Source organism: Antennarius striatus, chromosome 5, assembly GCF_040054535.1.
Source record: "Antennarius striatus isolate MH-2024 chromosome 5, ASM4005453v1, whole genome shotgun sequence".
NCBI lineage: Eukaryota > Metazoa > Chordata > Actinopteri > Lophiiformes > Antennariidae > Antennarius > Antennarius striatus.
In genome coordinates, this window is record NC_090780.1 from 10,128,869 (window position 1) to 10,151,278 (window position 22,410).

The 22,410-nt window shown below is 43.7% G+C and overlaps 2 protein-coding genes across 2 annotated transcripts in view; both read left to right on the forward strand.

The window, feature by feature from the left end:
- Positions 1 to 2,297: 2,297 nt before the first annotated feature.
- tmem51b (transmembrane protein 51b) lies at positions 2,298 to 10,844 on the forward strand. Its single transcript, XM_068315593.1, has 3 exons — positions 2,298 to 3,135; positions 7,525 to 7,948; positions 8,551 to 10,844. The coding sequence occupies exons 2-3, from the start codon at positions 7,539 to 7,541 to the stop codon at positions 8,999 to 9,001; spliced, it is 861 nt and encodes a 286-aa protein (XP_068171694.1). The 5' UTR covers positions 2,298 to 3,135; positions 7,525 to 7,538; the 3' UTR covers positions 9,002 to 10,844.
- A 307-nt stretch (positions 10,845 to 11,151) lies between these two features.
- The window catches only part of skib (v-ski avian sarcoma viral oncogene homolog b), a 30,595-nt gene continuing 19,336 nt past the window's right edge, over positions 11,152 to 22,410 (forward strand). Inside the window, exon 1 of the mRNA XM_068316129.1 lies at positions 11,152 to 12,434. Coding sequence (XP_068172230.1) covers positions 11,541 to 12,434 — 894 coding nt within the window. The 5' untranslated portion in view covers positions 11,152 to 11,540. The remainder of the gene's footprint in view (positions 12,435 to 22,410) is intronic.

The following is a 22,410-nucleotide window of genomic DNA, read 5'->3' on the forward strand; positions in this document are numbered from 1 at the left end:
ACCCTGAACTCATTGGGTTATAATATATTCATCACCACAGTCAGTCATCTTCAGATTACCACCGCTATATCCGCCGCAGCGGGTCGCGGGAAGCCGTAGCCTATCTCGGCGGCATAGGGCGTGAGGCGGGGGACACTCCGGGCACGACCCCAGTGCACCGCAGAGCCACACACAAAGACATACAACCATGCACACACACACTCATTCCTACGGGCAATTTGGAACGGCTCATCACCACAGATAAGTGTTAATTCAGGCTGTCAGAAAGTGACCCCAGGGAGTGTATCAGTGTGGAAACAAGACCAAAGCCCCCATGGAGTTAAGATACTGGTGGCGGCGGCTGATGACTCTGCAAAATCTCACGAGACTGATGATGTAACGATGCTGGTAAATCCAATTCTAAACATTTAAGAAAACAGACTTCCTGATAGACTTTCGTCGGTGTTTCATTTGTAATTCTTGAGTTTGTTTCAACTCAGTGCCCTAAGGAAAGAAACTCATTACTTGGTAATAACATCTGATGCCACAGCTGAACCAGTGATGCACCATCTTGGATTATGAACACTCCTCCTCTGATTGAAGTCCTACAGCTATGTGTTAATGTAGTTCTTTCTATATTTTTCTATTTACCGTATGCTTTTGGTACTTTTAGTAATTTGTCCTCCTATTTTCTGTAGCTGCTTCTACGGTATGTTTCTTCTTCTTCTGCTTTTCATCCTGCAGGGGACAGGAGTCTATCTCCAGTTCGATAGAGGGACAACACATGGAGACTAAAAGCCATTCTCATTCACGTTCACACCAACAGGCAAGTTAAAGTAATCAGTTGACCTCTACTGCAGAAAAAAGCTGAAAAACCTGATGGGGACCCACAGAGAAGATTCAAACTTCATACTGGATAGTCTCAGGTCGTCAGGTGGATTCAAACCCTGGTTACTGTGAGGCAACGGCCACTCAGCAGCTCAGTGATATGACAATAAGCTTATCCATGAATACAAAAGACCCCAGACATCAGATTGTAGAATCCTGTAGAAGTGTCAATCAGAATATATCAGAGCTGGTGTTTGTCTGACAAGAGGGTAGATTAAACATCACAAACACTTGAACCCTAACCCTAACACACAAAACATGAAGAAGTATATTCATCAACAGATAACAGCTGAATAAAATGAACATACATTTTTAGGTTGATATGAATAACTAGATGCACAATTTCGTTATCTTCCTAATCAGAACTTAAGAAGTCTTATCTTGTCATATGAAATAAGAATATTGTGTTAATAAGAATATTTAATGTTGCCTGATCATCAATGATTGAGCCTGGCTTAATGATAAATGATCGCAAATATGATGTCATCAGATGATCCTCTTTGTTCATCCTTCGTGGATGAAATTAATGTTTTATTAGAATAACAACACTACATGTTTCTCAAGGTGTTTGGGTTGTTCCAGTGAAATTCCCGGTGTGGCTGGAAGAAAGTCACCATCTTTGATGTTCATGCATTTGAAATGGATCCAATTAATTTTGTGTTGTCACGAAGAACCTGTTAAAAATCTATGAACCTCGCAGAAGAACCACCACAAAGAGGCACCATCTCAATCTCACTATTAGGAGATCCTCAGCTTGTTATTATTGCATTGCTTTTCTCATAATAATGAGATTTATTTCAAATTCCAAAACTGATCCGTCAAAACTAAAAAGGTCTAAGGTGTCCAATTTTTAAGGCAATGATTGGGATGTACTTCCACAAAAAATATTTTTGTTGGTGAATACGCCAAAAGTCCCATGACGCAATGGACGATCAAAAGTATTTGAAAGAGGGATGTTCCCACTGCTGGAGAGGCCTTTCTTCAACAAGGTAATGACAAGCATATGGGAGAGACCATAAATTAGTTTGTCAGTGATGTTTAGGCTGGTTATGTCACTAGTTCTTACCCCACAAAGAACAAACGGGCTTCTCTGAAGGACAAACTGGATGGCAGTACGTTTGAGAGTTCCGACCAGTTTGAGGGACGCAGTCAAAAATTAACAGCAGCATGGATGCAACAAACTAAAAGACTCACAGACAGCAGATGTGTGTATTCTGTTTTTAAAGAAGAGCCTACCCTCTACATGCGCATTGAAAATACTTTTACCAGATTGCTCTAATTTCCTTTGTATTTGTCAAAAAAAACACATTTTAAACACTCTTCCTCTTCTTTGTTTGGCCTGTTGATCAGACACAACAAACAATCTGATTGTGGTCTAAGGTGTTCTGATGTGGCAAAAGAGGGATTCAAGCAAATAAACAGCAAAGGAGTCCGATTATTTACAAAGACAAATTAACAATACTAATACCACCAGTACTATTACTGATCCAAGGACAACAAGACAGTCAGAGACTGCAACAACCCGTGATATCGCCACATTTTTATGCCACTGGCATCCTGAAAATGTTTTTGTTTTGTGATCACATCTCATCAGGTTTCAGAGATGTGTACCTAAAAAGGTATAAAAGTGAAAATATGAGTTTGACCTAGTTTTTCAAGGTCAGAGTTATGATCTTATTTTCATCCCCTTTGTAAATGTGCTTTTTCTTTCATCTTTCTATCTGCAACAGTTGTGAAGATACTAGGTGGACACACAAACGCTTCGTGAGATGTAATAAATAACAGCACTAATAACACCTATTAGTATTTGTTCAAGAGATTCTAAGACAATGAACAGGACTTGTCAGACTTGTATTGTTCCTCGTCTGTGGCCATTTGCATCACAGTAACGTGTTTTATTGTGCGTGATTCTAATAAAATAAAATAAAAAAAACGCGCGTCTTTTCCGGGTGTCGTCAGTGGAGCAGACATGAGCAGCGCTAGGACCGCGGGAAGAGGTCACTGAGACACTTCACAACCCGGGGACACGACGCGTCACCGCGGCTGGAGTTTGAACAAAGTTGTCCTCAACTACCTGTAAAGGTGAACATTAGAGGAGAATCACTTTGTGTAGTTTATCCAGACAGAAAACCTCGGGTTGAGCTGGGCGTGAAAGTGCCGCGTCTATGTTCTGTTCGTCTTCGTCCCTGTGATCCTCCTGAAAACACCTGCGTGACTCAGGTAACGCACCGATGAACAGGAAGTCCGCGTCCACGGAGCGGTGAAAAGGTAAGGCCTCCTTGCGCGCAGCGACAGTCTAACTAACCACAGCTCACGTTTTAGTCGTTTATCCCCGATAATGTGGCGCGGAATGGATGGATTGAGTGGGTGTGATGATCCTGTTGGGTCAGATCTCACGCAGATCCTTTCAGCTTCTCAAACAATGGAAGAGTTGAATCCACGCAGGTTGAAGGACGGACGAAAACGGACACTTAATGCGTCTTTTTCCTGCGCCAAAAAGATTACTCCTCGGATGTATCCACGCAGTAGCCCGACAGAAATCTACATTATGCCTGCGATTATTACTAGTAAAGAGTTTTTTGTGACTCTAGAAGTGATGTCAAACATGACACACCCATGCACCCCCGTCCATCAGGCCAGCGACACAGATGGAGTGGATCAGTTCATGTGAACATCTGTTGAATCCACCCTGTTGTCATGTTTTTGTGTTTTGTTGTTGTTGTTGTGCGTTTAGTGATAAATGTCAGTGTTTGTGTAGAAGTTGCACATGAACCGTGTCTGAGGTCACATTGTGTACTGAAGTGGGGTCAGACTGGGCCACCTGATGTCTCACCTCATACTGGTTCCAGTTCCTCATGGAGGGGATCTACCTGAACAGGACTGGTAGCAGTACTGTCATGTTCTTAACATCTGTTGCTGGAATAATTTTATCAAAGTTTAACCTGAGGCCGGTCGTGGTTAACACTAAAAATTGCTCCTGTGGCCCACCAGGAATTTATATTCATGAATGACAGCAGCATTGGGAACATATTGAATTCATCAGATGAATGAGTTCTTGATTCAAAGTCTTTTCATTTTTAACATTCTGGGTGTCTGTGTTTGGACTGAATTAGATCTGCAAGTCCTCATTACTAAATGAACTACCATGGCACTCAGTTTGAGAGCTAAACAACAGAGGAACAGCTATCCTGTTCCATGCCCAGATAATGAGTAAAGTAATGGTATTGATAGTCAAGTTAGTTTTGTTGAGGTAAAAATTGCTAGTGTTAAAAATATAGGATTTGCAAATGTAAAGGTTATAATTTAAAATTAATTTTTTGTGCACTTTCATTATCCTAATATATCCAACAATATTCAATTCAGAGAAATGTTTTTTTTAATTTATTTTGGGCTGGTCACCTGTTGCTGTAACTTCCTGGAAGGTTGAGTCAGATTTCTTCATGTAGCAGTAAATCATAACAGAAGTTATCTCAAAGAACTTCCAGAAAGAACAGGACTAGACTGTATTCTTAATTCCATAGACCCACCCAGTCAGCAAACTGTTGGAGTGAAAAAACCTGCCTTTCAACAGGTAGACGCCTCAGTCAGTCAGAAGCAGATCGATTTGTAGTGAGAAAGGACTTATTCAAAATTTATTCCAGCAACATATTTAGATCAAAATAGCAAGGGAGCAACAAGTCTGGGGAAGTTGGGGAATTAATTTTTAAAAAAATTTTTGGTAACAATTGTTTTATCTAAGGCTGGTCAAGGTAGTGTCAAAGATTCTAATTCCGAATCCTTTTCTGATTTTTTTGTTACAGTTTTCTGTTCAGTTCTCTGAGTGTCAGGGTCAAAAACAACTACTGGCTTATTTCACAGAACTACACCAGGTCCAGGACTAGACTGTAAGCCCATCCTGAACCTTTAACACAAGCTGTTAGTATTGTAACCGCGATAGGACAGAACTGCACAAAGACTCCACAGGTTCATATTCTGTTTGAGCAGCATATTTTTTTATTTACAGCCAATACAGTGTTGTGTCAAGCCATTTATAATCAAGGTCGTACCTGAACACTGTGTATTATCCCATCCAGTTCTAAGTATATGTGATTGAAAATGATCTGAGCAAGACTTTTCTATAATAATTAGATTCAGGATCTTTATCTGTTTGGTATATAGAACTGAGTTTGTGTGAGAAATGTGTTAAAGAAATCACATTGATCCTCACTTTTTATGTTGCCCTGTCATTCTGTGATAGGAGATTGGAAGGATTGCAGACGCAGTCTGTAAAGGTGAACGTCCGCGCAGCTTTTCATGCCCTTCACCATCATTTGGTCCAGACATGCTGGGACTGCACTTCATATAGTTTTAGGGTTTGAGATTTTTGTGTGGAACGTAATTCTTGTCATTAAAGATTCGTTGTATTGGTTTATCGATATGATTTGAACCAGCATTTTATTTCAAGCTTTTTCAAGCACCTTAAAATGAATCCTGTGCTGCAGTGGTAAACACACAGCTCACAGTGGTGCTGATGCAAGATGGGCTGCCAGACTGACTAGAGTCAGTTTTAAATCTTGCTTTTACCCAATCATCTTGTTAGAATATTAAATGTAATATCTAGCCATCTAGCATTTAAATTGAATAATTTGAGAACCAAAACTATCTTAAGGTCATAAAGCTGTTCACATGCAAACTGCAGTGAAATGTCCCAAACTTTTTGCTTTCTCCAGGAGGTAATGAGGAGGAAAATGTTTCCATTTTTAGTCACATACAGACAATCCCAATAACATGAAGACCAGTTCTTCGAAAGTACTAATGACAGAAACATGTGCATCACACAAGAAGCTTTTTTTCTTTTTCTTTTTTTGCTGAGCTGTAGTGGTTACAAATATTTGTTCCATTTTGTTTTACTGCGTACTTTATGTGGAATGCTGTGTAATACGTTTGCAGGTTATGCCATTATATTTCCAAATGCCATTGTCCAAATGTTTGTGTCGTTCCATTCCGGAGGCATGAATCATTCTGAGGTTCCTGTTTGCCGTGTTGGGACATGTGTGGATTTACCACCATCAGATGTTGTTAACCTGTTTTCACACTACATGTCCATTCTTTGACCAGCTGTCTTGAAGTCTATGGTTGAGGTAACAATACGCCTAGAGATTAGATTTTTTTGATTAGTCCACTGATAGAGAATCAATTCAAACAGCTTTGATGAAGAATCAATGGTTTGGGTAATTTTTCAGAGCAAATGTTTGCTTGTTCCAACTTATGAGGATTTTCTACCTTTTTTTCCATACTATGTAAACTGTATGTCCTTTTGGTTGTTGATCATACACATGGGTATAATGGGCTTCACTAGTATTGTTCTAAAGTTGACTAAACAATGACTGGATTCAGAGCTCAGTTCAAGTACAGTTACAAAGACCATTCCTTTACTAGTGCATGCAATCTTTTACCCTCATACCATCCCTGCATTCCATTGCAAAATCGTGAAAAATAAATGTTTTCTTATTTTTTGTACGGTTCAGTTTAGAATTAATTTTGTTCCAAATTGACCGTAGTGTGTGAGTGTTTGCGTGTCTGGTTGTCTGTGTCCTGTGTGGCTCTGCGGTGCACTGGCGTCGCACCCGGATATTTTCCCGCCTCACGCCCTCAGTCACCTGGGATAGGCTCCAGCCCCCCGCGACTCGCCACTAAAGATGAAGCGGCTGACAATGAATGAATGAATGAAAAAGCACTGAGAACGTGGGAGCAGTACATGATTTCACAAGACTGCAATTTAGAGGGAACATTGAATCCAAACATCTGTGTATTTGTCCATCCATCCTGTAGAGACAGGGATTCACTTCCTGTCTTTTCGTGTGTGTGTGTGTGTGTGTGTGTGTGTGTGTGTGTGTGTGTGTGTGTGTGTGTGTGTGTTGTACAGAGAGTGTGAGGTGGGGTACTCATGTTTCTGTTGACTGCAAAGGCTATTTTTTTCATCTTAGTCTATTCCCGTTATAATCCATCTGCACAGAATGTCTGTTGTTGTTTTTTAAATTGAAAGGACAAAATAAAGGTCCACACCTGGTAATGGCTTCATGTTTCATCCTTGGACTCAGGGTGCCCTGCTTTCTCCTCTCAGTGACTACATTTAGCTTTGATAGTTACAATACATCAAAATGCTGCTAATGTTCTATATGCACCCCCCCTCAACTCCTCATTATTTATGTAGTCTTTGCCCATCCTCCAACTTCATCATTTCACCAGCCTCCGTTCCATCAGCCAAATTTAATTTAAATTAAATTAAATCATTTCATCAGCCTCAGCAGAGTCATCAGCCGCCGCCACCTCCGGTGGAGGGATTGGCCCTCCTTCTATTTAGGGAAGATGCCATCCAGTCACTGTTTTCCTGGGTATAAGAACCAAGGGCTTCCTGACTAAGAATGGCATACAATCTGCTGGAGTTTGGATTATGGTTTAATTTTATTGCTAAGAAGCCTTGATGGGGGTTTACACTTTCCTGAGCGCCCTTCTTGTCTTTGGTACATCTTCCTGTAGCTCTTTGTTAGCGCTGCACCATATTTCATAACATTTTTTCAAATATATATTTTCTTTTAACAGATGTGATGCGTATGTTTTATTAACTTTTGGAAAAGTACTCTGTCTTTACTGTACTGATGGTCCTCTCTGTTCTAGTTTGCCCTGCAGGGATGTGCTCCAGTCAGGGTATGTGCTGTGAAAGCAGCCGTAACAGATCCTCCAGGTCAGAGGGTTATGGTTCAGGAGCTCACTATGCCCTGTGTGCCCTGGGAGTGGGACTCATTGCCCTGGGTATTGTCATGATTGTGTGGACTGTGATACCAATGGATGGAGAGTCCTCCAACAGCTCGTCCACAACATCAAATAACTCCACCAGGGGGGTTGATGATGAAGAAGAGGCTCCAGAAAGTGCAAAATCTTCAACCGTTGCTATGGTACTGGTTGGAGTTGGAGTAGTCTTGTTGCTTTTATCAATTTGTCTTGGTGTGAGGAGCAAGAGACAAGCCAGCATCAGACGAAGCCAGCCAGCAGCTACAGGAGTCGCCCTCATGGATAATGTGGCAGGGCAGCAGCAAGAGCCGTGAGTCTCTGATCCGCTTTGTGATTTTCTTGGTTGCTGAACTTGCAGCACATTTAACGTGTCCCTGCTAAGCTGAGCTTCATTTCTATAGGGATTCTGTTGTGTTGTTATTATTATTGTTGCATCCTGAAACAAATCTAGTTTGTTTTTATCGCATCCATCTGCACTAATGTAATACTGAACAGTCACTCAGGGTAAAATCATTATCGTGATACATTATGAATGAAATTATGGAGAGCGAATAGGTAAGTGGCTAATATGTATTTTCTCATTATTTGACATGGTAATTCTTTGTCTTAGCTTTATTGCTGTCATGGCAATCTGTTTGTTCTGATAGTCTGACACAGTCAGTGACAACACTGGTGAATTAAAGGGAGTTCTTAGCAGCCGTACAGCTGCACACGCCCCTCAGACCTCTGCAGACACCAGAACAGACTCGAGAGAATGAATACTGGAAATTGGACTGTTTGAAACTCTGAATCATGATATTTCTGTCTTGTTCAATGCTTTAACACCATCCCATTAACATAAGGTAATCTTTAGGTGTCTTGTTCTGTATGGTACTGTTTCACTCAGATGTGCCTCTCATGCTCTTTCTGCAGAGCTGTCGACCCAGCCACATTCAGCGTGCCAAGCTATGAGGAGGTAGTTGGCAGCGACGAGTACCCCGTCCGCCGGAGCAACCTTCGCGATAGCACCTCCCAGCTGCCGTCCTACGAGGACATCCTAGCTGCTGTGGAAAACGAGGGGGCAGAACCCAATAACAACCCCACCCAGGACACCGTTCAACTTGATCCTGCAGCAGCTGACGCTGATGCTGCAGGGCCCCAGGCTGACCCGCCCGGCCTCGTATCGCACCCCAGTCTGCCCAGCCGTAGCGCCAGCCGGGCCAGCCGTTTACTGCGGCCGCTTCGGGTCAGGAGGATCAAATCAGACAAACTGCACCTGAAGGACTTCCGCATCCAGATCCGCAGCCCCACTCACAATCCTGTGACCATTGAACCCATCACACCGCCTCCGCAGTATGAAAATAAGATGCCTGAATTAGAGTAATGTGTCTTATTTTGCCAGTTTGCCATAAAAAAAACCCATATGCGTATGATGGACTAATGTTAACACTTTCTGAACCCATTTTCTTGGTTACTATTTAGTAATTAGAGCAGGCTGTGATCTGCTGTAGGGAAGTCTTGCAGTCATGCTCCTGAAAGGAGAATATTTTCTTGTTCCCTATCACTGAAACATTTGATTGGCATATTTCTCTTTGTTTCTGTAGATATTTAATTGTGTGAAAGGATCAGCCAAGTGAGTTAATATATTGATTTGAATGTGATTAAGTCATAACAGATCATTCTCATACATTAACTTGTTGTTATTGAATATTGACTGATCAGTTGTTTAACTGTAGATAGTAACATGTTTTTTTTTCTGAAAGGAGACAAAAGGGGAAGCAATTTTGTGGTCAATATTAACGTGGCTATAAGTATCCTAAGGATTAGATGTAGAGCAAGGTTTTTTCAGATTTGTAAAGCAAATGCACTGGCCAAAATGTATGATGAATATGCTGTTTGAAAGCTTTTGTGACTATATTTTTAATACTTAAACACTAGTACATGAACATGTCCAACGTGAGGTGTCAAATACACCAGGAACAACTGTCACCTGTCATAGTTCTACCAGATGTCAGCTGCTGTACATTCTAGTGTTCAGATGCTTAAACTGGGTTAAAATTCATTTTTTTTAGAAGTGACAAATAAATGTTTTTATACTTTACTCAGGATTTAAGTTTCCTTGCTTATTTTGTTGAGATCAACATGTACTCCTCAAACATCAGCCAACACATGCAGCTATGGGAAATGAAAAGGAAAAACTGAACCAAAAGCCGATTTGTCGCCTTTGAACCACTACTGATGTCACTCAAACCCAAAATTAAACATTTTCATTCCATTTTCTGGTGATTTGTTTCAGTTCCATGCTGTTATTGTTTGGTGAGGCTGTATTTATTTTAAAAGACCCATTTTTCTTTGTTAACATCAGTTAATAAAATCTAACTGTACTTGTACGTTTTGTTCCTTTCCTATTTTTGTGATACTGCACATCATCGTCACTTTTGTTTTTTCAGCATTCATTGGATAATGTGTGGCGCCCTCCTGTGGACATATGCAAAATAGGACTAAAGAATGAATTTATATTTAATGCCTAATACATTTGTCACAGAAGTTCAAGACAGCGTGGTAGTTGAATGTTTTTTAAAACACAAATTTTGAAAGTTATGTAGATTAGTGTAAAGGTTAATGTCAGCTGAAGAGGTTTTTAATAAAACCGTGCCTACATGTAATGTACAATCATTCCGACTATAAAACTTGTTTTCCCTGACACGTTTGCTTTTGGTCTACATTGTCATGGTAACACTAGTTTAAATAATATTCTGGCTTGGGGCTTTTATTTGTGGTTTTTATTATGGGAGAACTATTAAAAATTAAAAATACTTTAAGTGAAAGTCACCAGCAAAGTGTAGTTAAATCCGGAAGTTATTACAAATGCATCAGTTCTGAAGCATTCATGTGGAAGTATTTTAATGGTGTACTTAGTGGGGGTGGAGTGAATTAGACCTGCTGTGGCCTATTTACTGTTCAGTATTGTACTCTATGATTGTAAAATATTTCATAAAAATTTGTTAAGTGTCACGTGACATCCGTTGTCAAATAAAGAAGTGAATTACAGTACATATAGACAGCCCTGGACTACCGCTGTTAGGATTTAATTTACATGTTCCAAAGGTTTCTAAAGAAAGACGCGCGTCTCGATGGAAAGGCTGAAACAGTTTAGCGCTAAAGTTTAGTTCAATTAACTCTGTTTTCTTTAGCTCCACCTCTCCTCAGTTCAGTTTTTCCTTTTTTTTCTTCCTTTTTTCCCCCCTCTTTTAATGTGCAGCTGCCATGTAGCAGAGGGAGGAACAGCTGGCTGAGGGAAGAGCCAGCCCAGGGAGTCAGTCACATTCCTGGCTGGGATTCAATGACTGAACCAGACACAAACAAACAGAGAGAGAGAGAGGGAGGGAGGGAGGGAGGGAGGGAGGGAGGGAGGGAGGGAGGGAGAGAGAGAGAGAGAGAGAGAGAGAGAGAGAGAGAGAGAGAGAGAGAGAGAGAGAGAGAGAGAGAGAGAGAGAGAGAGAGAGAGAGAGAGAGAGAGGAGAGAGGGAGAGAGAGAGAGACTCACACATTGACGGACTGGGGAGACGGACGGAGCGTACGCTAGTTTGAGCAGACCAAGCATATTTCAAGCGCGCATTAGGAGTGCGTTAAACCGCAGGAGCGCAAAAAAACAACACGGTCTCCGGTGATTGTACGTTGGATAAATCCGAGTTTTGAGTCAGGCGTTGTCGACTTTAATTGCCTCTTGCTTACAAGAACAGCCCAGTGAATCCAGCAGCCTTCACTTTTCTGAATGGACGCGCTGGGAAGCTTCTCCGGTGACATGGAAATGCGCGTTATTGAGCGTGTGGCCGGATGCTGAGGACGCTCGATCCGACAAGTCAGTTGGAGCTTTCATTTTAAGTTTAAAACCCAAACAAACACGTTTAATCGGTTACAACATGGAAGTCACGAGCTTTCAGCCTCATCCTGGACTTCAGCAAACTCTGAAGCAGTTCCATCTGAGTTCCATGCGCTCCCTCGGCGGACCGGCGGCGTTCTCCGCTCGATGGCACCAGGACTCCCTCTTCAGCAAAGATGGAAAATCCGCCGAGATCATGCTGACCTTACCGGCTCAGACACCTCCGGTCATGTCCGGACCACTTTTCATTCCGTCCGACCGCTCCACGGAGAGGTGTGAGACGGTCCTGGAGCGGGAGCCTATCTCCTGCTTCGTGGTCGGTGGTGAGAAGCGTCTCTGCCTTCCGCAAATCCTCAACAGCGTTCTGAGAGATTTCTCTCTCCAGCAAATCAACTCGGTGTGTGACGACCTTCACATCTACTGCTCTCGGTGCACGGCGGACCAGTTGGAGATCCTCAAAGTGGTGGGCATCCTGCCCTTCTCGGCCCCGTCCTGCGGCCTGATCACTCAGACGGATGCTGAGCGCCTCTGCAACGCGCTCATCTACGGCGGTACTTACCCTCCTCACTGCAACAAGGAGTTGGGCTCCCTGGAGTTGGAGCGAACCGAGAAGAGTTTCAAAGTCTACCATGAATGTTTCGGTCGTTGTAAAGGCGTGTTTGTCCCGGAACTGTATGCTGGCCCCAGTGCCACCTGCATCCAGTGCGTGGACTGCAGACTCATGTTCCCACCTCACAAGTTTGTGGTCCACAGTCACAAAAGACTGGAGAACCGGACAGTTCACTGGGGATTCGACTCTGCCAACTGGCGGGCTTATGTCCTCTTAGATCCGGAGTACACCGACAAAGAGGAGAAGAGTCACCTGGAGCAGCTGCTCAAAGAGTTGAAAGGAAAATATGACCTCACGTCCAAGAGGTCCGGCGGTTCGTGCAGAGTAAGTCTCCTGCATCACCTTATTATGAACCATCTCATGTTGACACCTTTATTTCATCTGTGATGTGTTGACAGCCTGGGGCCTAACCAGCATCTGCTTTAATTAACATCATATTTGAGGAGGCATCCCTCTCATTCCTCCTGTCATTCCATTTTTTGATTGACTAATTTCTCTCTGTCTCATTAGAACCCAACAGAGTTCTGATGAACACTGCATTTCACTCCACGTTTCTGTGTCTGTTCCCTCTTCTCCTTTACTGTGACACCAAAGCCTGACTCACCTCATGTCTCCGAGAGGTGACAGCCAATCCTCCCATCCCGCAACAACTCCCAGCCCCCCCTCAGGGTTGCCCAAGGGCATCTGCATTTTGATAAATGGAGCCCTGATGATATATTTTATTAGTGTGAGAGGCTAGATGGGGGCAGGGGAGACTATTATGGTGCCACGAGGTGGGGAAGGTGATAAGAGATAATGAGGATTGTAATATGGAAATGTGAAGGTGGATGTGGACGGTCAGGATAGGATGAGCCGTGTGTGTGTGTGTGTGTGTGTGTGTGTGTGTGTGTGTGTGTGTGTGTGTGTGTGTGTGTGTGTGTGTGTGTGTGGGTAGGGGAGTATTACTGCTCAGACTCCTTGTGTGGGTTGGATTGGTTTAACATGGACAAAGGGCCAGGAGACGAGGTGGCTGTGCCTTCGTCACCGAGCAGCTGTTGTGTGGGACTCTATTAATGAGTGGACATCTCTGCATGCATCACCATGGAGCTGCTCCAGTCAGACCAGGAGCCAGGAGAAGTCTCAAAGGGAGACCTCGGCCCTATCATTCAAAGAATACTCAAAGAAACCTGCCTGAAACACCAGTGGCAGAAAGGATGAGGTTCTCACAGCCTGAATGCAATATGCAAGTGCCCAGTTCTAATTTTTGCCATGTGTTCCTCAAAATTGGACACAGACTCCATACATATCTGTATGTACGCAAAAAAAAAACCAAGACGTCTTGCACCTGTAGCGGATTTCTTCCTACCTGCAGTCAACAGATGATGTTACACCTTTGATGCATGTGTTTTCTCAAAATAGCGGTACCCCATGCTGGCTGTCTTTCAGGGTGTGTGAGGTACTCAGGGGGGTTAGCATCGTGGAGCCCGTGTGGCTAAGGGGGCAGTGCGTGTTGGCTGTGGTTCACTGTCAGTCGTGTCCCAGTTAGCAGACAGGCCCGGCCCTCAGGGAGCTGCACACCAGTGCTCTCCCATACATCAGCCTGACAGGCCAAGCTGCTGAAAGGGTGGACGGGGGCTCGCTGGCTTCACTTGGCTCGGCTTACCCATGAAACAAAAACTTGGTGTTATCAGTCTGCCTCAGCCTCCCTCTGATGTCAGAGTGTTTTATTAATAAGAGCGAGCCTCGAAGGTTACCTCCTCTGCCTGTATCATCTGTCTAGACTCCCACCTCATACTGTACTTGTGGCGGCGGGTGCAGACACAGCACCGCTTGAAAACACGACTGCAGGAGATAATTGCTGATCACGTATCTGATGTGTTGGGATTTTTTTGTTTTTTTGTGTAGGTTGTTTTTTTGTTGTTTTTTTTATTGGGGGTGGGGGTGACGGGGGGTTGTTCTGACAAGCAGTTTACTGGAGGGATCTTAAACCCACCATTTATTACTGAGATTTTTTTGCCCGGATGTGAAAGCACAAAGTGAAACATGACCAATTATTTGCAGCCTCCTCATAAAAAGCAGAAGGCAGATCAGACGTGGGATGTTACCAGGCAGCCATTGTGTCTGTTTTGTATCAAATCCAGCCTTTGGTCATTTAGTCCTTTGCTTAATGCACAGATGAGGGAAGATTGCTGAGAGGAGGCTGCAGACCTTCCCATTCAGACGATGCAGGGTGTGTGTGAGCCAGGCCTTGACATGTGTCGTCAAAGGGCCGTGACCCCTGACCCTTTCCCAAAGACACTGACCCAGCCTTCCCCCATTCTTTTCACACCATCCAATCACATGCCCTTGTGTCCAGTTCACTGACCAGATGGCCGTCTGATAAAGGACTGAGGGATATACATTGGACAGATAACAAAAATTACTGTCAACTGCAGACCCCCATGAGAAGAAACACAATTTTGTTGTGCTTTCAGTGCTCTTTATTTCCAACCCCGGTTGATTATTTTGCTTGCAAAATCTATAAATTCATTTGTAAATGCAATTCAAATGACTTGTCTCGCTGTGGAGAACCTTGTGTGCATAATTCAAATGTTAATTTTTCTGATTAGCATGAACATTTTAGGAATGGTGAATTTTAGGAAATAAATAGGAATAAAATAGGAATTGCAAAAAGTGTTTGAAATGAAAATGTAAAAAAAATTGAAGGATGTGTGATCAATCATCTGATTGGGCAGAATGGTGTAGGGGCTCCTTAATGGAATGGATATTAAAGCCATTCAGCTGAGGCCAATGTATGCCGTTTCTCATCCCATTGTTCTCCTCACTTGATGAAATTAGCTTCCGACCTGGAGCAACCAAACGGTATGTGTCGAAGGGCAAAGGCTGGTGTCTCCTCAGTTATTAACTGTTATCAAAAGTGATTGGATGAATGAGTGAAAAATCCCCCCGTTTTATCACCTTACTGTGTTGGTCTACACTTGTGTGTGGGTGTCTTTATGGATGCAAGTGTGTTTGCATGTAAACAGGCCAGTGTAATGACTGGATCAGCTGTGTGGGCCAGATTAAAATGAGCTCTCTGCCGGCTCATTTCCATTCCCATCTGTCTGCTGACCTCTGTGAAGCTGACATGGTTCATCTCTTCGGTATTCCATGGGTCTGTCTGCCCAGCGCTGACCTAGTCTAAGACCCAACCCAGCCACAGCAACCGGATTACCGTGTATTTCACGTGGTTTTTCACATCTCACTCCTGCTCACTGGTGTTTGGTGTTTGTTTTCCTTTAGTTTGTTGGTTATGATTTCCCTCAGTGACTTCTTCTTTCTGGAGTATCAGTCTTTTGAGAGCAGGCGACTGACTCTCAAAACCCCTCACCCCAAGCCTAACTCCCCAATGACCTGCCTCCCCCACTGAAGACCATCACCTCATCTCTGCAGTGACTGCTGGACAGAGCGGTTTGAGCCAGAAGGACGGGGTGTCAAGGCAAAGGGGTGTCCAGAGCTCCCAGGGGTTGTGACCCTCATTCTAGCAGGGGTGACCCCATGTTTAAAGGGCGTCAGCTGGGGTTCTGTCATGGGTGATGTGTGCTAAAGACCTGCCGTCTCCTTTGTTTGAGTCCCAGGCTTTCAGAGGCTGTGAAGTGCAGCCATTTCCCTTTGTTCGCGTCTTGTTTCTTTCAGCGGCGTGAGGACGGGAGTGTAACCTCCAGCCTCTTTCAGGGTGGGAAATCCATGTTTCTGAGTTTACCATGCAACCGGCTTCCTGGTGCTGTGCTCTGAGACACTGGAGCCCGGAGTGGTGTCTGCATGTCTGAAGGAGATAAGGCTTATCAAATTTCAGTTGACTCACTTTGCGATTTACGATCTTATCGTGATATTCTAACATAAACACCTGCGCTGAATCAATAATCCTGGGCAATTAAAAGTGGTTAAATTATTAATTTGTAATTTATGTGTGATTTGGAATCCATTTGTATTTAGGATCTATATGCCTGGCTATTTTGCAGTATAGAAAGTGTATTCATAACATTAAATATTTAAGTAAAGTAACAACATAACTCATTACTTGTAAAGGTGGTAATTTATATTCCACTCTTTGACTTCTGGTGATCTAAGATATTAATGTGCACCATTTATGGATAAAGCAACAATGGTGCAAACAAGGTTTTCTGTAGGTAGACACATTCATGGTTGACCTATTTCAGCTCCGCAAGTATAATAAGATTTCAAATATATTGATAGTAATCCTACAAACAAACCTTTTTATGTGGCACTCATGGAAATAAAAGATTATGAAGTCAATGACTGAAAAAAACTTCAAAATATAAATATATATGTTTTAGATTTTATATGTACATATAAATGCGCACACATGCACAGAATCAAAATGGGAGTTTTGAGGCAATTCAAAAGGAAATTGATGTGCAGGAAAAGATGATTTGACTGGATAAGAGAAGGCATTTCTGGAATATCAGACTGGATCTTCTCTCTTGATCCATTCCTCTGTAAATCTTTGACACAGCACAATATTGCCTATCTGTAGACTGAGGGAGCATGATCATTTGTGCTGATGAGATGAGTGAGGAGATGAGTGCTGGCTGTGACTGCAGTCAACAAGCCAGTCACTCCGTCATGGCAGAGCAGATGCCTGTATTGGGTTAGTGTTATTCCACAACCATCATCAATTCCACCTCGATCACCTCCTGATTTCTAGCTCTGTGATTAAGAGTCAGACCCATCTGGTGCAGAGACAGGAAATCCTGGAGCCTGCATCTGCTGCTGGCTGAGCTACTAAGCTGCTGCAGTCGGGGCGGAGGGGTTTAAACGCTGATAATCCTACATAACCCCTGGAATGCAGAGACATCAGTGCACGTCAAAACTGCCGTCTTCTCCGGACATCGTGTTCAGGAACAAGGACCGAATACGAGCCGTGGACTCTCTTTTCCTGTTTTGGCCCACTCAAAGCATCCTCGCAGTTTATAACCAGTCCCTGTGGAATTTTGTAATTAGAGCATGAATTAGATATACTGTAGAGAGTATGCTTCACAGAGAAACAAACACTGCACATGCACAATCCGAATGTTTTTCTCTTGAGTATGCAGAGGCCGGAGACATGAGCAGGATGGCGATGTTTTTATTCCGTTAAATATCCTTTCTGCCTGCACTTAATGACCTACAGCTCTGAGCTACATAATTGTTAGACCACATTGGATATGCGCTAATGGAGCTCCAGCCAAAGCAGAAGTAGGCCCTGTTGGTGCCATATGACAAATCGGCATGCTGCTCTCGCCTACCATCCGCCCACTGACCACCTCCAGAGCTATCATAAGGATTAGCTCACGCACCTAAACCAAACAGACTGCTCAGTGTTCAGACAACATTTGGTCCAAATCTCGCTCCTCCCTCCTGTTTTAATGCCTAGCAAGTCACGATTGGCGACTGCCATTGGTTCATTGCAGTTGGTGTGGTGCCAAGTTGCTGCGCGGTGCTGTGTGTGGCTGCAGAAGAGGGAGAATGAATGTTTTTGGGGATTAACATGACTACCTTGCTCTTTGGGATATACATAATTCATATTTTGGATTAGACTGGTTTAGATCGTTTCAAATTCTCTGCCGAATCCAGACAACGGAAAAGCACAGACACAGGGATGGTACTTTTGCCTTTGTCTGCCAGTGATGTTAAAGCTTGCATGAAAAAAAAGTTTGCCATAAAAACCTGTTTGCTGTGTGAGAGTCCTCCGTCAGACTCCATGCGCTCCCAGAAAGGACTCATCCTCAGTTGAAGTCTGCTCCGTTTGCTTGTGATTGGAGGATGGCTGTGGTTGCTAAGCAGAGCTGCGCTTCCTGTGCTAAATAAGAACTTCATGCTCTCTGGCTGGTGGGCTCAAAGAAGTGCACCAGAACACACACGCACGTACACACGCACACACACAAACACACACACACATACACACACACACACATATGTACACACAGACCTCAAAGTGCATAGACCTGTTAGAATTCATGGACCTCGCCCTCCTTTTTCATTGTGACTGCCATGCTGTGACTCAGTGACTCTCTCTTCCTCCTCCTTTTCCTCCTCCTCCTCTTGCTTTCCTCTCACCAACTCCTCCTCCTCCATTCTGCATCACATCCACTCATCTCACAGGTTGGCACGGTGTAAAGCACTCCTCTCTCTCACCGAGACCCGCATGTCTGACACCTCCTCTGCCCCACCACCTTCACTCACCTCCTCTATTTGACACCTCCTCAACCCTGTAGGACACACAGACGCACAAACACACACAGACTGGGCTCTCCTCCGCTCACATCTGAAGTACTCCTCCTCACACTGCATTATACTTAGATCTCCACCTCCACTGTAGTGAGCACATGCTCCATCAGTCTGTATTCAGACTGGCCTACATATCCTGCACATGTATTCCTGTTCCCTAGCAGGGGTGTGAGAGCTGCTGGTCTGCTACTGAAGAGAGGAGAACTTTACATATAGAGAGAGAGGGATAGATAGATGGATGGATGGATAGATACATAGATAGATACATAGATAGATACATAGATAGATGGATGCAGTAAGAGTTCTGTCTCTCTTGAGTCTTGCTGAAAAGCTGTGCCCCTTCGTGCTCCTCAGACCAACCCGACATGCTTTCTTGCAGAGATGGAGCAATGCAGCATTGTCAAACAGGCACCCGTATCAAATGAATTAAGTACAGCTGTCCTCTGTTGCAGCGTTGTGGGTGGGGGGTAGGGGATGGGGGTATTACAGTCACCCCAGGATCTGTTGCGGTTGCTCTTTGCCACAGCATCATCATCAAACAGACTGTTTCCACTGTTTGATGGTTTAGGTTTGTTTTTGTTTTTTTAATCTATGGTAACTGAAAAGTGTATCGCGTTCAAATACGCCTTTCTTCTGTTTATCAGTTTGATACTCACCCATCTTTCCTCTCTCTCTCTCTCTCTCTCTCTCTCTCTCTCTCTCTCTCTCTCTCTCTCTCTCTCTCTCTCTCTCTGCTCTTCCTCTGCATCAGTGAAGCAGGGCTACATTTATAAGACAAGCATGCACATGGGCCACAGTTGTCCACATGCTGAGAGCACCTCCCTCACCCCCTCCTCCCCTCTTTGTAGGTGTCTAATAGTCTCAGGGTTGCCCTGTGCTGTGATGGCTGTGTGGCGGCCCAACAGGACTGCCTGCCTCCCTTGTGCTTGTGGTGTTGACAAGTGTCTGGCTTTATTTGCAGCTCGTTGGTGAGCGTAGACACAGATGGCCGTAGCCTGAAATAGAGCAGTCCCACACTTTATCCTATAATGAGGGGAGTATTATAAGCCTTGTGTCTTAAGCAGTGTATGGCCGACGTCTAGTGAAGAGCTCATACACACATCATCTTAAAAAACGTCAAGCTGCTTTTCAGATTATCATGAAAAACTAAGTAATCACCTCTTCTTTTGGCTCTAACAGTCTTAATCTGCTGCTGAGGTGCGTGAACGTTATGTGGCCTTTTATGATCTGGTGAGACGCCGTCCACAGGACGCTCACTTTTGACTCTCATAAGACAATTTCGACCTTGAATTTTGGATACAACACAAATCAAATATATTCTGGAGTTTTCAGAATTCACTTGTGACCTTATATTAATTGAATGTGTTAGATCAAATGCAAAAATCATGGGGCAGATGGGGCATCTGTCCCACATGTATGAATTATTCCAGAGGTAATAGCAGGGCATTGTTGATATACTCATCCTCACACCCATCTCTGCATGTCCATATTTAATTCACCCTTTTCAGCTGCCAAACTGTACAGGCTGCTGATATAATGAGTCCTTCCAAAGAGATTAGTCGCCCTATCATCAGCACAGCTCCCTAATTTCTGTGCCTTTGTGGCTGTGCAGGCAGTGCTAAATGGGATAAAGTAGGAGGAAGTGGCTTTTGTGTTGCTAGCAGGTGCACTGGAATGACAGTTTTGGAATGAATGCGTATATGCGTATATTCATCGTCTGTACGCGTGTGCACGTGTGTGTTTGTGCGCCTGCAGCTTTGTGTCTGGCCAAGCCAGGAGGCTATGTGCTCCTTGAGTGCTGCTGAAATACATCAGGAACCTCAGGAGTTCAACTTGAACCCTCAATCACAGGGCTCCTCGGGGATTTGCAGTAAATTCTTCAGGTGAATGGTTTTCTCTCTCCTTCTTCCTCCTCTTTCTCTCTCTCTTTTTTTTTTTGCTCACATCTGGTGAACAGTGCTAGCACCCCTGTCATCTTTTACTATGTTGAGGTCATTTCCACCCTTTCAGTAAAGTGGAAACACATGATGTGCAGGGTTTGACCTTAATGGGGTGGGGCTGGCATGGACCAGCACTGACACAGCTTTACAACCGTGAGCTGCCAAAACAGCCCTTCTGGAATGAATGCCGGTCATTTTAAAATTAAAGACATTTGGAGAAAATAGTGTTAGAATACATACATTTATCAACTACATGCAATAAAAACTGTTTGAAACATGCATGTACGTACATGTATGCGTGAGTGTGTCTTGTAGTTTAATGCAGCAGCAGCAGCAGAGGTTAGGTGAACATGGTTTGAAACTGAAATAAAAAAAAAATCATCATAATAATAACAAAACATTGTTTGGTCTTGCAGAGGAATATTGAGTGTATAATGAAATCCAAACCCAGAAAGACGTGTTGCTCCTCTGGGAATTTCTTTACCTCTGTTCCAAGTTAGATTTTTTTGTCCCGTAAAATTCCTCCCTTCACATGCTTTTTCCCACTTAATCATTTTATTGATTCCAACTGGTGAGCATGAGAGTCGGGTGTAGAGTTTGGCAGACACTCTGGATTAAGGGTGTGTCCTGAATTTTAATTGGGATTCTCCTTTAGCAATGATGTGGATTTCCTCGATTCTGGGCTCTGCTGTGCTCTTCGACTGTGTGGCTCAGCGTTTCTCTTTCTAAAGTGAGCTGGTGTCGAAACTCGGCTCCCAAATCTAACACATTTCTGATGATTGCCTGACAGTGCATTATTAGTACTTGCCATGGATGAATGAATCATGTCACGTCAACTAGTTTGTAGGGTTTTTCTTTTTTTCTAGTTTGAGTGGGATTTATTTCTGAAGCTGCCTACCAGTGTTTCCCTCTCTAATCTTAAGAAACCACCTTTCTGCATTGACTTCAACATTTAAATAGATTTTAAATTTACTGCTAAAGAATGTCATCGGTAGTTTGAATAGAGCTACTCCTTCACTACATGGCTCTCAGTGTGTCTCCAAGCAAATTCCAGTAACACTGTGGTTTCCATTTTGTGGTAGACTGAGCTGCAATGTAAAGGGGGGGGGGGCAGCAGTTAGTTAGTGTCTGTGGGTGGACTACAGGCAGAGTGGCTGCTAGCAGCAGCTGGATGGATTTTTATTCTCGCTGTCCAACAGGACTCCATCACAGACTGCAGCAGTACTCGTTATTGAGGGCGAACACTCCTGTGCTGCATGTCTCTGTCCTCATTACCTCTGCAGCAGCTTAGCTCTCTGCCTTTGTTCTCGCTCTTGGCTTGAAACAGGAGAATATGGAGAGAAGTGCTGAGGCTGCAGTTAGCTCTTCTGCCCACAACTTCTGCCGCACGGTAAAAAAAACACAGCTCAGACAACCACCACCCCCTTGAGCCTTGAGCCCTCTTGTCTACATATTTCAAGAGAGCGAGCACACAGGGGATGCTCTAGTTTGATTCATCCTCCTGCTTTGGATGCAGGCTGGATTTGTCAGCGCATCTTATATTCTGCTCCTCGTCCCACATTCTCCCATCCGACTTAAAGATATAACTGCTTAAGTGGAGCTTGTGGGATGGCGCGCTGACCAAATGCCCTCATTGCCAATCTCCTGTTTGAAAGGTCCCATGGACTTGTTCCACAGAGGCGTCAAACAGCAGTCATGCAGAGTGGATGGAGGGACAGTAAACTTTTACCACACTAATAACCCACAGCCCCAGCTACCTTAATGGCTAAGGCAGCCAGGCACGGGGTTGCCTGGAGGTCAGGTTGAATTGCAGGGCATAAATAGTAGATTCCAACTGTTAGAACAAATAAAGAGGGCCATCTGAAGTGAGCAGAAGGGGCAGAAAGTTGTTATTGGAAGAGCATATAATCACTTAAATTGATTTGCAGTAAAAGGAGGCCATTGATTTGACGTCTGTTTTATGACAAGGCGATCTTTGGCCTTTTAACCCTCTTTCCCACCCAACTCTGCATGCTCTCAATCCTTGGATTCGGTCCGAACATGCCGTCAAAGGGCACAACTCCTACACAAGTGACAAGTGAGTGAAAATGTTTGAGTGTGCCCAGTACTTG